Source organism: Peromyscus californicus, unplaced genomic scaffold, assembly GCF_007827085.1.
Source record: "Peromyscus californicus insignis strain IS unplaced genomic scaffold, ASM782708v3 Scaffold_19__1_contigs__length_69161282, whole genome shotgun sequence".
Taxonomy (NCBI): Eukaryota; Metazoa; Chordata; class Mammalia; order Rodentia; family Cricetidae; genus Peromyscus; species Peromyscus californicus.
The window spans coordinates 5837620-5856851 of record NW_026294491.1 but is presented as its reverse complement, the minus strand read 5'-3'; the positions used below and the strand labels follow the sequence as shown (position 1 = coordinate 5856851).

The following is a 19232-nucleotide window of genomic DNA, read 5'->3' as shown; positions in this document are numbered from 1 at the left end:
TGACGCCGCCGACGCCGCTTGAGTGGAAATGGGGTGGGGTCGTGGCTGGAGAGAAGGGACGTTCCCATAACCAGAAGCCTGTTTTCCATCTCCTTGGGCGCCATGGGAAAGTGTAGGGAGGAGACCGGTGCCCAGCAGGGGAATCCAGACAGAGCAGCTGCTCCTAGGAGGGTGGGGTGGGACACAACACCAAAAGTAGCTTCCTTGTGACGTGGCTTCTCTGCTGGGTTCCTTCCGAAGGTGTGTTCTGCAGAACCATTACCTGACGTGGAGTCTGAGGCGGCTCCTTTCTCCGAGTCCCTCTCGGATAGCCTCAGTGGTCTTTGGGGCTACCGAGGCCCTGACAGATAGTTCCATAGCAGGGACTGGTCTGACTTGATTCAACACAGTAGTCCTTGGGGTTTTTGACCAGTCAGTCCACAGTCCCCCTTTCCCTCCATCTGTCTCTCTCTGTCTCCCTCAGTCTCCCTCCCTGTCTCCCCCCTCTCTCTCCCTCTCTGTCTCCCTCCCTCTCACTCTCTGTCTCCCTCTCTGTCTCTGCCTGTGTCTCTGTGTGTGTCTCTGAGTCTCTGTCTGTGTGTGTGTGTGTGTGTGTGTAAAACTGGTAATGTTAAACTAAACAGGCTGTCATTCTCAAGACAATGGATACAACCTTCCTGGCTCCAGGGCCAACATAGAAACTGAGGCCACATCCAAAGAGTCAGAGAGAAGGAACCTCTCTAAGATGGGTGGGAAAGAGAGAGAGAGGGGGGTGGGCCCTCATGGGAAGGAGCAGGCCTTGAAAAAGGGCCCTTCCCAGCTACCTTAGTAAAAGAAACCACACAGAAGAAAGGGCGGGGCCCAGAAGTTCACAAGCCCAGGCTTGCAGCTCAGTCGTGGACTTTATTTTTGTTCCTGTCTGGGACTGAGGGTGTGCGGGACAGAGCTGGAGGCGGCGGGCAGGGTCGGCCAAGGCGGATGAAGGGCTCTCTTGGACTCCACCTGGCTGTGGTGCCTGACTCTTAGCCCCTGGCCTGCAGGACGGCAGGCCCAGAGTGGCCCTCTTTCTGCCCCCTTTAATCCTCTCATCTCAAATGTCCCGAGTTAGTCAACAGAAGAGGGTGGTGGCATCTCAGTCACACCTGCCACCCTCCTTGGAACCACCCCGGGAAGAAGAGATTCTCACCCCATTTTTCAGATGAGAAATCTGAGGCCCGGGGAGACGCAGAGGCCCAGGATCAGAAAACTGTAAGACTGGGAGCCCACAGGTGTCTGAGTCTCACCTCTCTGTCCCTGAGTGTGAGCGATCATCACGCCACTGGCTGCTGTTCCCTTGTGTATCAAGGCAGTCTCTGTGACACCGTCTGTGTCCCTGTGAGAAAGGGGAGAGGCAGCCTCCAGAGGACTAAAACTCCTCAGCCCTGAAGCTCAGCTTTTCCAGGCTCAGCCTGTCCTCTCAGACTCCTGTCTGTCACCATGGGGTCCCGGTCATGCCCTCTTCAGAGCACGGGGTCCCTGTCACGTCCAGATACCTCCCACTACCCGGGCTGTTCTGGACCTTCGGAAAATGGCCCCGAGTCCCACCTGGAAAGGGCAGCAGAGGCAGAAGCAGAGGACAGGGCTAACAGCACAGTTGGAGTAGGCTGGCAGGGTGCACAGGCTGGAGGTCACAAAAGTCAGTGGTGTGGCTGGCAGGTGGCTGTAGTTGGGGGTTTCCGTGGTCCACCCAGCTCCACAGTCCAGACAAATCTCTCTCACCCGTGGTCCTGCAGCTGCTTGTGAAGTAATTACTCAGAGGCTTATATTACTTGTATGGCCTATGGCTCAGGCTTCTCGCTAGCCAGCTCTTATAACTTAACCCATTTCTATTCATCTGTAAGTTGCCACGGGCTGTGGCATTACCGGTCTGCTGGCATCTTGCTGTTCCTTAGGCGGGGTGGCTGGTGTCTCTCTCGCCTCTGCCTGTCTTCTTCCTGTCTCTCTCCTTGGATTTCCCGCCTGCCTCTAAGCTGCCTTGCCATAGGCCAAAGCAGCTTACTTACCAACCAATCAGAGCAACACATAGTCACAACATGCAGAAAGACATCCCACAGCAGGTGGCCCACAGCAGCCACATAGCCCACTGCAGAGCAGGGTCCCCACAGCAGCCAAAGACCACCAGCACCACAAGGGTGAGCTGGGTGTTTGCCCTGTTCTCCGGTACACTCTACCCCCAGGGGACCCAGGGGCTGTGTGCACAGACACCAGCCCACATGGCCAAAAGAGCAGCCCCAGCCCAGCAGGCAGGGTAGAAAGGCCAGGGCTCCCAGCAATGTAGCGTAGCAGGTTAGTTGAGGTGGGCTGAGCAACAGGAGGTAGACCAGGGCCTCGGGGCACCTGCCACCTGCTCTAATACTGTCACCCACCAGAACACCCAGTTGGGTAGCGCGGTAGCCAAACCCAGTACCCATATAACCCCACAGAGCATCGGTCAGGCTCCTGGGGTGGCTGGGAGAGCCATATGGACCAGACCACGGCCACTTGACGTACAAGTTCAGTGGCCACCATGCTGCAGGAAGTGCAGACCTTGGTGGTTGTGTTGGCAGCCTGGCCGGTGGTGCAGATGGCAGGGCCCAGCCTCCAGCCCCAGTGCAAGAAGCTCAGCAGCCAGGCAGGTACCACGAAGGATAAGAAGAGCAGGTTGGACCGTGCCACGTTCACCCTAAGGCTGGTGGTCACGCCAAGAGCGGGCGGGAAGCTCGAGGACCACGGGCCACCACTAGCAGTAGGAGCCCATTGGCCAGCAGCCCCACGAGCAGGAGGCCACAGAAGCCTGAGAAGGCCAGGTGGAGGGTGGCCTCTCCTGGGTGACTGCCCACCCTGTGTAGAGAGTGGCATTCGTCTCCATAGTGGTGAATTCTGTAGATAATGGTATTTCTGCTTTAGGAAGGAAAGCTCCAAGTTTTTCTGGTTGTATTGTCTATGAAAGTCCTCGTGGAAATCATGGAGCGGGTTGCCAGGGACTTGAGGCTTGTTAGGGGCTGATCAGGCCAGACTCCATGAGTGGACTCAGAGCTGCCGGCAAGCATCCTTGCTAGAGCCTGCCTGTGACTCGGTGACAGGACAGGCTCCGGAACCCCAGACCCCAGACTCCAGACCAGACACTGCTCGGGTCATGCCCATCTGCAGTCTCCCGTCTTCGGTCCACGAGGTGGATCCCAGGCTCCCTGCTGCGCCAGGGAGGGATACGCCCACTGAAGCGCCTATGAGTGTGTCTTCACTTCCCACACCCTCAGTCAGGCATTCCTATCCCAGAATTCCCTCTACTCCTGCCCCTCAGGCATCAGACAGCTGGACTACACAAAGCACCTACCCCCGCTTTCCTCTGAGACCTGTATGAGGAGATCCCCACTCTGCCTGGTGGAGCTACTGAACTCAGAACACCTGCCATGCTGTCTGTCTGTCTGTCATCTGTCTGTTCACGGCATTAATAACTCTTAACAAACGTCTTCCCCCAAAGGACAATCTGTCCCAGTGTCTCCCTTGAACCCTAAACCAGAGAGGTTTCAATGACAACTTAAAAGGTTGGGGGTAGGCATGCAAGACAGTGATCTTCCCTGTTGTGCAATGAAGCCCTGGAATTAAAGAGAGAGAGAGAGAGGTAGGACTGGGGGGTTGGCTCAGTGGTGAAGAGCATGTCCTGCTCTTCCAGAGGACCCGAGTTCAGTTCCCAACACCCACATCAGGTGTCACAACCATCTGTAACTCCGGCTCCCGAGGACCTGATGCTTCTTCTGGTCCCTGCAGGCACTGCACATATGCCCACACCAACACACATGCATATACATAATAAAATAAACCTGAGTTTGGGGGGGTAGCACATGCAAGCTTAGAGACGGTCTCAGGAAGGCCCAGAGGCTGCGCCCCGCCCCCCATGTCCTTGCACATAGGCCCTCTCACAGGCCTTGGCCACGATGGCTGACTCGGCTCTTTGCCATTTTCAGACCTCAGGGATATCAGCCCAACAGCGTATCTGCCTGCATTGCCTGGGTTCCAATCCTGCCTCTGCCACTTAGGAACTGGGGAACAAGAGAAAGTTCCACAGTGTTCCTTGGCCTCGGTGTCCTCAGCTGTAAGGACAGAAGAAATAAATCAGGGGCCAACAGTAACTGTCCCTGTGCTGGGCCAGGGCAGCTCTCTTGCAGGGGAGTGACACAAAGCTGCAATGTATCTGCTTCCTCACACCCTGAGTGCACAGGCTGAGAATGTGGCCTGTGTGTGTGTGTGTGTGTGTGTGTGTGTGTGTGTGTGTGTGAAGGACCCATCTCTGCTCTGAGTATCCACATCTTTCTGTAAGAAATTCTGAATCACCAGTCTTCAGCCTGTGGGTGCTGGAGCCCAGCTTCAAGACCCTGCTTCAGGGCCATGGGTGTGGCTCCATTGGTAGAGTGCTCCCTTAGTATGCACAAACGATGCCTTGAGTGTTATCCCTGGGCCACATAAACCAGGCGTGGAATGGGGGTGTAGTTCTTGCCTGTTATCCCAGCACTGGAGGGTGGAGGCAGGAGGATCTGAAGTTCAAGGTCATCCTTGGCTATTGTAGTCAGTTGAAGATTAGCTAGGACTTATGACACCCTGTCTCGAAGAGGAGGAGAGGAGAGAGAGGGGAGGGGAAGAGGGGAGGGAGGTTGGAATCCCCAGCACCCAGGTAAAAAAACAGATTATGGCTGCCTGCACCGCAACCCCAGTGTTGGAGGGTGGACACAGGCAGATCCCGAGAGCCAAGTGGCCAGCAGAGCTGAAATGGGAAGCATTTTCAGTGACCAACTCTCAGGTCAGAAAGGTGGCGAGTGGCCGAGGAAGACACCCAATGTCTGGCTCTGGCCATTGCATGCCCGGAAATGGGCACAAACACCCGAACACTCACGGGTGTGCACCACACACACACACACACACACACACACACACACACACACACACACAGAGGAAGGGAAAGAAGAGAGAAACATCAAACCAAGGCCCAGTGGCAGTGCAGGTTTACAGGTACCCAGGAGGCTGAGGCAGGGGGATCACAAGTTTAAGCCTGGACTGCAGAGTTAGTTCAAAGCCAGTATGGGCAGCTTAGGGAGACCCTGCCCTAAAATAAAAAGAAGAGAAACTGGTGAGAGGACTCAGTTTGCCGCCACGGTGCTTGCTGCCAAGTCAGAAGACCCGAGTTTGACCCCTGAGACCCACACTGTGGAAAGATGACTCCAGAACGTTGCCCTCTGGCTTCTATACCTGCGCCCCCCCCAACACAAACATACACACAAATAGTAAGTGTCATTATTAGAGTTTCTCAGGTAACAAGAGCGCTAGGGTGTGGCTGACTGCAGAGCCCTTGCCTAGCATGCCTGACGCCCTCAGTTTAATCCCCAGAACCACAAAGAAAATCAAATAAGTCTGGGCTTTTCTGCAGCATTTGGGAGTAGTGTTGTTTGTTTTTCGGTTCTTTTGCGGGGGGGGGGGGGGGGGTCCACCACCCCAGCTCCTAAATAAATCATACACAGAGGCTTATTATTACTTAAGAATGCCCAGCCTTAGCTTGGCTTCTTTCTAGCCAGCTTTTCTTATATTAACCCATTTATCTTTTGCCTCTGAGCTTTTCCTGTTCTCTTACTTCTGTAAATCTTACTCTTACTCCGTGGTTTGCCGGTTGCGTAGCTGGGTGGCTGGCCCCTGGAGTCCTCCTCCTCCTCTGGCTGGTAGATCTCCAATCCCTCTTCCCAGATTTCTTCTATTTACCCTCTCTGCCTGCCAGCCCCGCCTATCCTTTCTCCTGCCTTGCTATTGGCCAGTTCTTCATTAGACCATCAGGTGTTTTAGACAGGCACAGTAACACAGCTTCACAGAGTTAAACAAATGCAACATAAACAAAAGTAACACAGCTTAAAATTATATTCTACTACAGTCCTGGCCGCATAGCAAGACCTGTGTCAACGACAGCAAAAACCGAGATTGGGGACGTGACTCAGGTGGGTAGAGTGCTCGACTCGGTAGCACAGTCTTGGTTCCATCTCCAGCGCCACATAAACCAGGTTTGTGACACACTCACGAGGTGAAGGGAGGATCAGAAGTTAAGGGTCATCCTCGGCTCCATAGAGAGTTCATGGCCAGCCTGGACTACATGAGACCCCGTTTCAAAACAACAGCAGAGGAAGTAACAATAAAATCCACCCAGCCCATCTCACGGGGCCGCTGTGATACAAGGACTGTGTGGTTTCATGAGGTCAGTTCTCAGGATGGCATCTGTCACGCAGGTCCCGAGTAAATAATGATGGTTTGTCCCTGCTCACCTCAGTTTGCAAGGTCTTTTCTCTGATGGCCCAGGCAAGCCTCTGTTCTATTCCCCTCCCCCGTTCCCAGTCCACACTCCTCACCCAGCAGCCTGGTCCCCCTAGCCTTTCCTTTAATCAATCTCAAATCAACTCACAGCCAGATCGCGCCCCCCCCCCCCCCCCCCCCAGGCTGCTGTACTCTGAGAAATGAACACCTGCAGTGTGAACCTCCGGCAGTTCCCTCTGAGGTCTACCTTGAGTCCTGCTGCTATGATTTGCCCACTGGGGCTCCAGGTATCTGCTTGCTGACTGTCCAGAAGGGCTCACTCCCCAATACAGCTGGGCTCTGTGGCACGTGGTGGACCCAGCATGCCGAGTTAAGTTTCTGAAAGGTGTCTCTTCCCCCGAACCACACCTTGAGGGAAACTGAGCTGGCTGCCTGGAGGCTGCTCTTCCTCATCCCCCACCCCAGACAAAGTGGCTGGCTGCTCGCCTGGTTCCAAGGAGTCATGTTCTGCTACTGGCCTCATTAGCTTCCTGGACCACAGAATGACGGTGTCCGGGCCTGCCAAGCTGGACCCCAGAGATAGCATTGGCATGGCAGGACCTGCCCCTCCCACTGTGAGTGCCTTTGCCTGGAACTGCTGGAGAAGGGGGAGAGTCTGGAAGAAGGCCGTGAGGTAAGGGAGAGCCTGTGAGGAGCTTGGGAGAAAACAAGCCTGGTGGCTGGGGTCATTGCATCCAGGCTTCAGGGGAATAGGTATCGAAGGGCATCTAACCCCATCCTTGGTGGCATCGGATGCCAGAACCTTCTGAACCTGACCGGGTATCACCGCTGCCCTGTGTGCTAGCTCCTTGCCTCTGGTGCTTCCCTAAACAGCCAAAAAGAGGTGCCAGCTTGCAGCATGGGGACCGTGGCTAACAGATGAGAACGAAGCAATGCCCCTGCCTCTTGCTAAGACTCCCCGGCACCTCCACTCTCCATTTGTTTATTCCCAATGGTTCTGCACAACACTGGGGCTTCCTCAAGTTCAACACCACCCTGTCTCTAAAAAGGCGCAAAGCATCAACCCCCGGTTCCCGTGGACTCTCTATTCAGTGCTGAGATAACCGCTCAGCTGGGCAGAGATGTCGCAACTCAGAGGCCATCCCTGACCCCACCCCCTCACCCCCAGACCCTGGAACCAGCTTCCCACCAGGTTTCCGTGCTGCAGTCCAGGCCCCACCAGTCACAGGCATCCAGTGCCTACTACTGAGGACCCTGAGCTCCAGGGCAGGAAGCAGGATCCTGGTACAACCCTCCATAGGAGTGCCAGAGGGCTCAGGGCATATCAGGGCCACCAGAATGTCACTGCTCTCAGGATCGGATTCTGCCAGGAAGAAATCCACATCTGATTGGGGAAACTGAGGCAGACACAGGCATAGTGGGAACTGACAGGCTGTGTGGATTCAGAGTTGACACCAAACAGACTCTCTGCAAGGTTTATTTCCTCCTCTATGTCTGATGCCCCGATTGGACAAGGCATCCCTAGGCACTGAAGAAAATCCAAAAATACTCAAAAGGAAAAATAGCACCCCCACATGTGTCCTGTGCCCTGGTTAGTTTTTATTATCAACTTAACACAATCTAGAGTCACCAGGAAAGAGGGAAACCTACATGAAGATGGCCTTTACCAGACTGGCCCGTGGTGGGCATGTCTGTGGGGGCACTGTTCTGCTTGAAGATTGATTCGGGAGAGCTCTGTCCACTGTGGGTGGCGCCATCCCTAGGCAGGTGGGCCTGGGCTAATAAAAGCCAGCTAAGCATTAGGAGGTGTGTGAGCCAGCAAACAGCATTCCTCCATGGTTCCCACTCCAGTTCCTGGAAGTGTAAGCTGAAAGACCCCCTTTTCTCCTCTGAGCTGCTTTTGGTAGTATTTATCACAGCAGAAATTAAACTAGAATATCCCGACATCTTGCCACCTGGGGTGAACAAAAGATTTAGGGATATTTTCCCTGGGTGAGGTGTCCAGACTGTCCTGCCATCCACCCCGGCCATGTTTGCTCAGGGGAGCAGAGGTGACCCTGTCTCCTGCAGGGCTTCTCTGTCACAGCCGTGTCCAGGAATCAGAATAGAAGCCATGGGAAGGGGCGGTCCGTGACGGGACCAGACCAGCGATCAGCGGCAGCAGCCAGCTCTCTTGGGTGGCTGCTGGTGGGCCACTTCCACCATCGAGGCCTTCAGGCGGTCTTCCTGCATCTTAAGTGACCTGTATGGCAATGTCCCCGAGTCACTCCTCTCTCTCCAGGAGCAGCAGCGTGAAGGACTGTGGGGTAGCTGGGGTTCAGGGCTCCACCCTTTGTTCTCTCCGCTCATGGCAGTGGAAAGATGGGGCTGGGGGATTGTGACCTTCCGTCTCTTTTCCTGGCCCACTGGGTGCCAAGCAACACACACACACACACACACACACACACACACACACACACACACACACACACACACACGAATGAGCAACTCCAACAGGAGTAAAGAAGTCATATTCCAGGGCTTTGAGCCTGAACTGACACATAGACCATGGATGGACACTCTGTACCACAAGAGGGAGGTGCATTCCCTTGGAATCCCAGACTCAAGGTCAAGAGCCAACCCGGAGCTGGGAAAGTACAAGAGATTATCTCCTGTAGGCACCACACGTCTGCCCACGTGCCAGGGACGCTGGTGGACTCAGATGCCCTTCCCGGCACCCATCTCAGCCATTCACTGAGCCCACAGTGGGTGCAAGGCCCCATATAAAAAGGGTTGGAGAGACAGATGGACTCCTCCCAGACAGCAAGAAGAAAACAGATCTAAAAACAGTCCATGCCGGGCGGTGGTGGCGCACGCCTTTAATCCCAGCACTCGGGAGGCAGAGGCAGGCGGATCTCTGTGAGTTCGAGGCCAGCCTGGACTACCAAGTGAGTTCCAGGAAAGGCGCAAAGCTACACAGAGAAACCCTGTCTCAAAAAACCGGAAAAAAAAAAAAAAAAGCAGTCCAGAAGGGCACGGGCCCGAGACGGGGACACAGGGAAAGCAGCAGAATGTCACGAGAGACAGAGACAGAGAAGTAGGAGGTAGGGACAGAGGGGATGGCTCCACAGGGCAGGACGGCAGGGGAGACAGTGCGGGCTATCGGGGGCATTTGGCATTCACTCTAAGTCATGAGGTCACCAGAAGGCCCGGACAGGAACCTTACAGAGGAGAAGGGAGGTGAGAGGGTGTGAACAGCTGTGAGGACAGAACATGGGGTCTGTAACCAGGGCCTTCCTTGGCCACTTCCTGGAGAGGGCCGAGCAGGGCAGGGCTGCCCTGGAGCACTCTGGGTATGGGAAGCACTCACCGAGCCAGGTTCATCAGGGGCTCCAGGATGTTGTGACCCAGGGCCGCGCTGCACTCACCAAAGGAGACCCCCAGCTCCTGCAACCACACCGAGTGGCTGAGAGGCCAGGTCCAGCCCTGCCAGCCCCTCGCCAGCCACCCTCGGTCCCCACCTGGACCTCTGCCCACCACCCACCCCTCTGCTGGCTACAGGACACAGGGGGCCATCCTGGAGTCTTCCCCCAGACTTGGAGTAGAAGACGGATTTACTGCTTGACCTGGAGAAACACATGTGCCTTTTTTTTTTCTTTTTTAATGCTCAGGGTTTTGTATGTTTTTCTAAAATACTCCTGGGCCAGGGCTGTACCGCCGACAAGGCCCTGGGTTCAATTGTCAACAACACAAAAACCATTAAGAGCCAGGCATGGTGGTAAATGCCTATAACCTAGCACTCGGGAGCTGAAGGCAGGAGGGCCAGGAATTCAAGGTCAGCCTCTGCTATGTACAAGTTAGAGGCTAGCCTGGGCTACATGAGACCTTGTCTGAAAAGCCAAACGAAGAGGCTAGGGAGATGGCTAACAGGTAAAGGCATGCCAACCAGGAGTCGGTTTCCTACTTCTAACACGTGCATCCGGGGATCAAACTCAGGTCATCAGGCTTGGTGGAAAGCATCTCTATCACTGGGCCATTTTGTTGGCCGAAGGACGGGATTCTTTTTTTCTTTTCTTTCCTCCTCCCCCTCCCCTTCCCCCTCTTCCTCTTTTATGACCCAATGTCACTAATTTATCTTGAGTCCTTGGGTTTCAGTCATCCTATAGTCAAGGGATTTTGCTGACTTGAAGCTGGAGAGCAGGTTGAGGGGCCATTGGGACGCCACAGGGACACCACAGGGTTCCAGTGGAGAGGGGCTGCTGGGACACCACATCCAGGTTCCAGGTTCTGAGCAGAACCATTCCAGGGAAAACCCCATCGGCTTTGACGGGAGCCTCAGAGAGACATTCAGAATTCTCTCTCTGACCCCACAGGGCACCTATCCCCCAGCACAGGATCGTTCATGGTAAACACTGGCCTCTCCCATGAACCTCCAATGTGTAACTGCCAAGCTCTGCCAACTGTCCTTCCTAAACAATACTGGGAGAGGGGTCTCGGCGTCTGGCGTCTGAGTGGATGTCCTAGGAGGGAGTTAACTGTGTATCCTCTAAGGACTGCCAATTCTCAGTCCTCTAGCAGCATAAATTCTCCAAGAAGGAACCCTTAAAGAGACAGACGGCTATTTTAGAGAGGGGATGATCTGCCAACCTGGAGCCACAGTGGCGAAGGGCGGGACCCGGATTGACTCTCTCCCTAGGTTTTAAATTTTTTAAAAATTATTCATACACATATACGCATAAATATATATGTCTTTTCTAGAATGTGGTTAAATCTCATTTATAAATAATAGTATCCCCCGTCTGGCGACAAAGCTTTTGATGTTGTCTTCCCAAGGAAAACATTGGAGTCTTAAAATAGAATAAATGAGAAGGGAGTATGTTAATTAGAGACCAGAGATAAAATTAAGATTTGATTGGGGATTTCAGTGACGCTTTTAAAAATGCTTTCACTCTGAAGATGTTTTTCACGTGGGTTGGGAATGTGTGGGAATCTGCTAATTCTACGCAGTGTTCAAGGTGGCGCCCGCCGCTGGCACAGCCTGGGTTTGAGCCCAGGGCCGATCGGCAGCAGTCGAGTGGTCAGCCATTACAGGGGGGCAGGGAGCCCCGTTCCCCAGGTGCCAAGCAGAGATGTCCCGGTACTCACCTGGGCCAGTCCTCTCCCAGCTTCAGTGGGCACCTGCCTCTCCTCCTCACAGTCCATCTTGTTTCCCAGCAGGACCATGGCCACCCCATCTGCACCTGCATCCTGCACACAGGACATTTGCCCTCAGCTGCCCTCAATGGATGCCAGACCCAAGATAGAAGCTTCTAGAAGTTTCTAGAAGCTATCAGTCATTCTCTCACCTGGACCCTCTCTTCTCCTTTCTGCTTACAAGACACTTTGCTTACTTTCATGGCTAACCCTATGGGCACCTCCCCCTGGAAGTCTTTCTGGGTTGTTCCTGCCCACTCTTCCTAACTGTGTGCCTCTGCCTAGGCTGCCTTGACACTTGTCTCGGGTTGCTTTTTTTTCTTTTTTCTTTTTCTTTATGTGTGTGTGTGTGTGTGTGTGTGTGTGTGTGTGTGTGCACGCAAGTGCATCATGTGTGTGTAAGGTGACACAGAGGCCAGAAGATGGTGTCAGATTCCTTGGAGCTGGAGTTACTGACAGTTGTGAGAAACATGAAGTGGGGAGCCGACTGCCTATGCTCTGGAAGAGAGGCAGGAACACTCAACCACTGAGCCCCCTGGGTGTTTCTCAAATTATCAGCATCGTTATAGTTTCTGGCTGCTGACTGCTCTCTTCAGGCGCCGGAAGCGGTTGTGTGAGTAAATCTTCCCAGCTCCCCATGAGAGAAACGGAAGTTCAGGGAGGTAAAGCCACAGGGCCAAAGTCCCAGAGCAGGGGCTGAGGTAGACAGACCCAGACTCCTCCCTCATGGATCGCCTTATCTCGCTTTTTAAAAAAATCTCTTCTATTACACTAGAAACTTCTAGAGAGAGGCCCAACATACTTCACTTGGTCCTAATTTAGCCTCATGTTGGACTCGTGCCCTATGGAATCCCGGCATAGAGATCAGTTATGTGGGACATGGAGCTCGACGTCACCAGCGGGACTTCCCACCTAGGAGACATCCCAAGCGGACATGCTACTTGTCTACAAGAGCTGCTCTCAGGATGCATCACGAGCAGTTCGCTTTGGGGGCTGTACTGTGTGGCTGTGCTTTCTCTGCGCTCCAGGGCTCCTAGATCGTCCACCCACGCGTCCCTGGGCGGATGGTGTCACTCTTATGACTACTGCGTCATTTGTCACGCGGGGAGAAAGGAGAAGGTGTGGGGGTGGATTCCAAGCTTCCTCTTGACTGCAAAACCGGGGGCCAGACTGCAGCCCCAAATACACTCACCTGCAGACACTGGAGCCAGTACCGCACGTGGGTGAAGCTCTCTCGGGAGGTGACGTCATACATGAGCACCACCCCCTCCGCCTTGCGAAGCAGCTGTCGTGTGAGGCTGTGGTACCTGCCCAAAGGGTCTGCGTGAGGCCACCACACCCGGAGCCTGGGCACTCCCCCATCGCCCTAGGGGTGGATTTGATGTGTTTGGGGTCATTTAGGTCATCTCCCGTGTTTTGTAACATCTGTAATGAAGGCTTGAGCAGTCAGCTCTCTGCTTTATGCGTGAGTTTATCTCTAGAACAAGATTCCAGAAATGGATTGCAGAGTCGAACCTATGTGCCTTTTAAGTTTCCCTGACTGTGGTCCATGTGTTAGATGGAAGGCCCCGCTGTCTAGAAGGTTGGTCAGGGGAGAATCGACCATCATCCCCCTGAGGGCAGTGCAGAGTGGGGGCACCTGAGCTCACGGTCCCTTTGTCCTGATTCCCTGAGTCTTGGATCTCAGGGCCTCATTGCTTCTACAATGGGTAGACCTTGTCCCCTGTCACCCAGGTTGTGGGCGACCCTTTCCTCCCACACTCTGAGCACGGCCCCAGTCCCTGACCACTGGCTGGGACCGTCGAATACCTCTCTTGTCCAGCTGTGTCCCACAGCTGCAGCGCAAAGATTTTGTTGTCTACCACCAGGGTTTTGGTGCGAAAATCCACTCCTAGGACACACAGAGAAGGACGAGAGGGCTTTTACTCTCCATGCAGGACAGCCCGCCCCAGATGCCACAAGTGTGTGCCCGCTCCCAACCCCAGCCATGGAAGGATGGAGCCACAGCTGGGCTCCTCTCCGCTCTCCAAAGGTCCCCACGACCAAGTGTCACACCTCCAAGCAGCCTTCCCAAGGTGGAGAAAGGACTCATGGGGTCACACTGTGTGTTCTGGGACTCTGGGGCTTTGGGGTGAGTCACCTTCTGCCTTGGAGTCTCCCTTTCTCACCAGCAAGGCGGTATTTTAAAGACCCACGATGGCTGGAGTGGGGGGTGAAATGGCCTGTGGGCTAAAGGCTCCGCAGGGTTTCTGACTGCAGTCTTCATCCCTCCACAGGCTGAGTCCCACAGCCCTACCCCACCTGGAGTCACAGCTTCAGGCCTGTTAGACCCTGGGACAGGGAGCTGATAATGAGAGTCTGTGCCCTTCCAGCCATTCCCCACCTGTCAAAGAGGCCCTCTGGATGTGGGAGAGGCAAAAACTGGGGGAAAGGGGGAGAGATGGCTCAGCGGTTAGGTCCTTACTGCTGTTACAGAGGACCTGGGTTCAGGCCCCGGCACCCACCTTAGGCTGCTCACAAGCGCCTGTAACCCAAGTTCTAGGGTATTGAACACCCTTTCTAGCCTCCACAGGTACCTGCACAGAGATGTGCATATCCACATACAGACACTCAAAAATAATGAAATAAATTAAAAAGAATGGGAGGGGGTGCTCTGTCCCTGTCCCGAACCCCTTGCCTGCAGAACCCACTGCAGCCTGGCAGCTCCCGACACCCACAATCTAGGTGAGAGGTTTCTGTGGTGACCCCTGCAAGTACATGTTGCTGCCCCCTGGTGGTGGTTCACACAGCCCGCTGGTCTCCTCCAAGAAGACCGACCCTGCCCAGGAGCAAGGCCGCTCCTGAGCAGCAAGTGATTTTCTCTACCGCCCCTTCCTGAGACTCTTAGGAGCCCAGGACTGGAGCATCCTGAGACTGTCACATTCAGCTGCACACCCACCAGTCCACTCACCAACGGCTCTCAGCCATTCCTGCCCCTCCCCCACTGGTTTCTGCCCCCTCGCAGCTCATCCTGTGTGCCCCAAAACTCTGTTCAGCTAAGCCACACAAACCATCAGATATGCAAGTCTGGTCTTTGTTGGGCACTACTGGTTCAAGGGGGCAGCAGCCCACATACCTGCAACCATCAGGGGCAGAACCAGGCACACGGGTCAAGCCTTCCCAGGTAGGGCCTACACTTTGAAAGTGGGGGGCCCTGAGCTTGAACCTTGGGACCAAGTGAGGGCAAGAAACCTAACCAGGACTCGGTTCTCTGCCACAAGTAGGGACCAAATTGAGAGTCACAGATAGAGATCTGTATCTCCACCCACTGCCCTCAAAGGCACTGGGCAAGAGTTCTGACATTTTGAGAGAGGCTGGGGGGGGGGGCACCTGGCTGGCTATGGGTACAAGCCTGCTCTGAGTCTGTGCAGTCGGATTATGTGGAACTGGCACAGATGGGGTGTCGTGGGGCTGGGGAGTTGGCTCAGGGCTTCAGCACTTGCCATGCAAGCCTGAAAGACAGGGGATCAGATACCCAGAAACCCACATAAACACTGTGTGGGCATGGCAGCCTGCCTGCCATCCCAATCTCAGAAGTCAGAGATGGGACTCCCCGGAGCAAGCTGGCTAGTGAGACCAGCCATGTTGGTGAGCTCTGGGTTTAATTGAGATACTCTGCCTCAATGAATAAGGTGGAAGAGCGACAAAGGACGTTTCCCAAAATCAGACTTATGCCTCCACATGCACGTATGTGCTGCAGGCCGCAGGAATATATCATAAGAACTCAGCTGGTTATGGCAAAGTCACTACCTAGAGGAATCAGGGAATTCCTCCAGAGGAAGCCAAATCCCAAGGAGTTTTTGGTGTTACTTGGCTTGCTATATATCAGCTGTCTTCTGTTATGAAAATCATGTGTGCCTTCATAGTTTTCCCAATTGACTTTTCCCTAAGAAGGGCTAACAGTGTGGACTGATCACTCTCTGGACATACACATTCCAGGTATTTGGAGAACAGCCTCAGGAAAGGCTTTCTCTGGAATCAGGTATCTCCCTTGGCCACTTTCAAGGACCAGCAGTAATAACAGTCCACATGCAAGTCTCCTGATTTAAGGTAAATTCCACAAGGAGACACCACCTAAGTCAGGTGGACGTTAAGTAATAGCTTTACACAATTCATCTCAGACCCTCCTTTCTTACAGCCTTACTAACTTTATAGACTGCTAACTCCTTACCTAACCACTTCTAGGAATATTTAGATAACCTTCTGTGCTGACAGCTATGCTCAGCCAGAACCCCAGTTCAAGCCTCCTTGTAATTATCATCATTGGCAACATCCGGCCAGGTCCATCCCCAGATGGAGGAAAGTACCTTATCAGAGATACCTCCATACTTTCTGAGAACAGACTTAAGCATCCAGGCTACCCATTTGAGAAGGCCTGGTGGATGTGCCAATTAAACTTTACTTCCTGCTTTCCCAAACCTTACCTCTAGTTCCAGATCTCCCTTTAACTATCACCAAAAGCATCTAGCTGTACACAGGTTGCCTAGCGACTGAGCACACTTTCCCCCACCCTGCAGAAAAAACAGCAGATAGCTTGGACAGATAGAAGCCACAGGAAAAAAGAAGGCAGTTTTATTTTCTCCCATTGACCTACCAACTTACAGATTCTTAACGTTTTCTACTAATCACGTTTAAGAGTTTAATAGTTGAGCACATAAGAGCCCTCTTCTTAGATATTACCTGAATTTAGCCTTTAGTTAATTCATTTCCCCATTGGTCACTTCCCTTTGGGGTTGCAAATGATAATTAACGGTTATTGCCTCTCAATGTGATCCTTATCACCCCTCCGTTTGACCCTGGAAGCCTGGCTTTGCATTACCAAGGGATTACTGCTTATAAGTGTATATATACCAGGACTTCCAGGGCACATGGAGGACAGAGAAGAGAAAAGAGAATGGAAGAACTAGATGGGTAAGAGCTTGAGAGGAACAAACTGAGATGGGGAAGAACTAGATTGAAGGGCTAGAAGAGAGGACTAGAGGAACGAGATGGGAGAGAGGAAGAACCAGATGGGGAAGAACAAGATGAGGAAGAACAAGATGAGAGAGAAGGAGATGGGAGAGGAGCTGATATGGGAAAGAACTAGATGGATGAGAACCTAGAAGGGGCAGAACTAGATGAAGGAATTAAGATAGAACCTAGAGGGGACAGTAGATAAATATGGAGAGAAATCAGGCAAGAAAGGAGCTAGACATGAGAGCAGAATACAAGCTGTGCAGAGAGAGAACTATCACAGAATAATAAAGTGTATGAACTAAGGAGTTTCATGTACATAGATTCACTTCTTTTCATCAAAGATTAATTATCAGCTGGTTGTAGATTCTTCCCGGACCCTGGGAGGGGACTATCGAGGGGCTGGACCCCCCTAGTTCCCGATATGTATGCACGCGCGCGTGCGCACACACACACACACACACACACACACACACACACATACACACACATGCAAAAACACGCGACAAACCCATGCTGGGGACAAAGACAGGCAGATCTCTGGAGCTCATCGTCTGTGTCTTATCCCTTCCCTGTGAGCACCTGTCCATTAACACCAGAGCTTAAATCTATTAAAACTCTCAATAAATGCTGACTCTGATTCATATTGCCTCCTAAAACTCTTTCCTGTGGCAAAGTCAAGGATCCCAGCCTCACCTGAGGGGAGGTCACGGAACCAGCCCTTGTATGGACTGGACTCAATGTAGAATCACCTGGCCATGGAGTCTCCATGAGGAACTGTCTAGAATAGGTAGACCTGTGGGCATGCCTATGAGGGATGTTCTTACTTGGGTTAATTGCGATGGGAAGACCCATCCTGAATGCAGGCAGCCTCATTTCACAGGCTGAGCCCTGAGCCCCAGCAGGAGTGCATTAACTCATTGTTCTCCTGACTGTGGATGTAATATGTCCAGCTGCTTCAAGCTCTGCCGCATGGACATCCCTGCATCCCCATGGTCTGTACGTCGGAATGTGAGCTAAAATAAAGCCTTTCCCCCTTAGTTGATTTTGTCAGGGTGTTCATCACAGGCCCGGGAAACCAAGATGAGAAGGGTTGTTGTCAGGGGTAAGACATGGGCAGAAGATGCCAGGGACAAGTGGGCACTCAGCAGACATAATGGTGGCCGTGTGGACCCTGTGGTCCACCTAACAGTAGCTCAGGTCTGCTATGGGTCCCTCTTTTTCAAGGACACTGAGTCTAACTAAATCCATGGTGTCCTGGGTAGTTTTTATTGTCAATTTGTACAAGCTGGAAACACCCGGGGAAGAGGGCACCCCAACGGAAGAATGGCCTCCATCAGACTGGCCAGGTCCGTAAGTCTTACAGTGTAAGACAGTGTCTTGAAAACCAATGTGGGGGGGGGGGGCCCAGCCCACCGAAGGTGTCACCATCCCTAGGCAGGTGGGCCTGGGCTGTATAAGAAACTTAGCTGGGCCTAAGCCAGCGAGTAAGCTGTCCTCCATGGTTTCTGCTCCAGGCTCCTGTCTTGAATTTCTGCCCTGTCTTCCTCAGTGACTGTGTCCTGGAAGCGCAAGTTGAAACAAACTCTTTCCTCCTCTAAGTTTCTTTTGCTCATGGGGCTATCTCACCAACAGAGGTCAAACTAGGACACCTGGTAGGGATTCTTGGACAGAGAAAACCCCAGAGTCTGCCATAGACCTCTCTTACGACAGGGTAGTGTTAAGACATCTGCTTGGCACTGACTCTTAATTAGCCTGTACCCTGGACTGACATGAAGACACACAAGCACTCCACCTTTGTCCCTCTTATGGGAGCCACTGAATTATCATGCTCAAATGTTTACTTAGAATACGGGAACCATGGGTAACTTGGACGGAGTGTATAATGCATGCCATGCATTAGTTAGTTAGTTAGTTAGTTAGTTAGTTAGTTAGTTAGTTAGTTAGTTAGTTAGTTAGTTAGTTAGTTGGTTTTTCGAGACAGGGTTTCTCTGTGTAGTTTTGGAGCCTGTCTTGGAACTCACTCTGTAGCCCAGGCTGGCCTCGAACTCACAGAGATCTGCCTGCCTCTGCCTCCTGAGTGCTGGGATCAAAGGCGTGCGCCACCACTGCCCAGCAGGCACTATTCTTGACGTGTGTGAATTTGCACCCACTGCTAGAAGTGGGGGTCACTCCCGTCTCCACTGTCAAATGAAGATGTGGGGGTCAGAGGGAACTGGACCTGGACTGTCTCCCTGCAAAGGTCCATGGATTTATGGCTTGGTGCCCAGCCTGGTGCTATTGGGAGGTACAAGAATTAAGCGGTGAGGCCGGAGGACTGGAGAGATGGCCTCTCAGTTAAGGGCGGTTGCTGTTCCTCTAGAGGACACAGGCTCAGTTCCCAACACCCACAACCATCTGTAACTCCAGTTGAAGGTGATCTGACACCCTCTTCTGACCTCTGAGGGCATCAGGCCTCCGTGTGGTGAACACCCACGCACATAAAAGATTAATTAAAAAAAAAAGAGGTGAGATAATTTGGGAGGCAGAGGCAGCCAGATCTCTACGAGTTCAAGGCCAAGCTGGTCTAGTGAGCTCTAGGACAACAGCTAGAGTTACATAGAGAGACCCCTGTCTCAAAAAAAAAAAAAAAAAGTGAAGCCTGGCTGGCACTGAAGTCTTCTGCTCATTAGGCACGTGCCCTCAAAGTGGATGGTGGGACTCTGGCTTCCTTTACTCCCTCTCTGACCCCAACTTCCACCCATCTTGATAGGGTCTCTTGTAGCCCAGGCTGATCTCAAGTTTGC

At 53.0% G+C, this 19232-nt stretch overlaps 1 protein-coding gene across 1 annotated transcript in view; it reads right to left on the bottom strand.

The window, feature by feature from the left end:
- Positions 1-6446: 6446 nt before the first annotated feature.
- The window catches only part of Rab44 (RAB44, member RAS oncogene family), a 36768-nt gene continuing 23982 nt past the window's right edge, over positions 6447-19232 (bottom strand). Inside the window, exons 10-14 of the mRNA XM_052744454.1 lie at positions 13264-13345; positions 12647-12761; positions 11407-11508; positions 9632-9708; positions 6447-8524 (exon numbers count right to left, since the gene is read on the bottom strand). Coding sequence (XP_052600414.1) covers positions 8434-8524; positions 9632-9708; positions 11407-11508; positions 12647-12761; positions 13264-13345 — 467 coding nt within the window. The 3' untranslated portion in view covers positions 6447-8433. The remainder of the gene's footprint in view (positions 8525-9631; positions 9709-11406; positions 11509-12646; positions 12762-13263; positions 13346-19232) is intronic.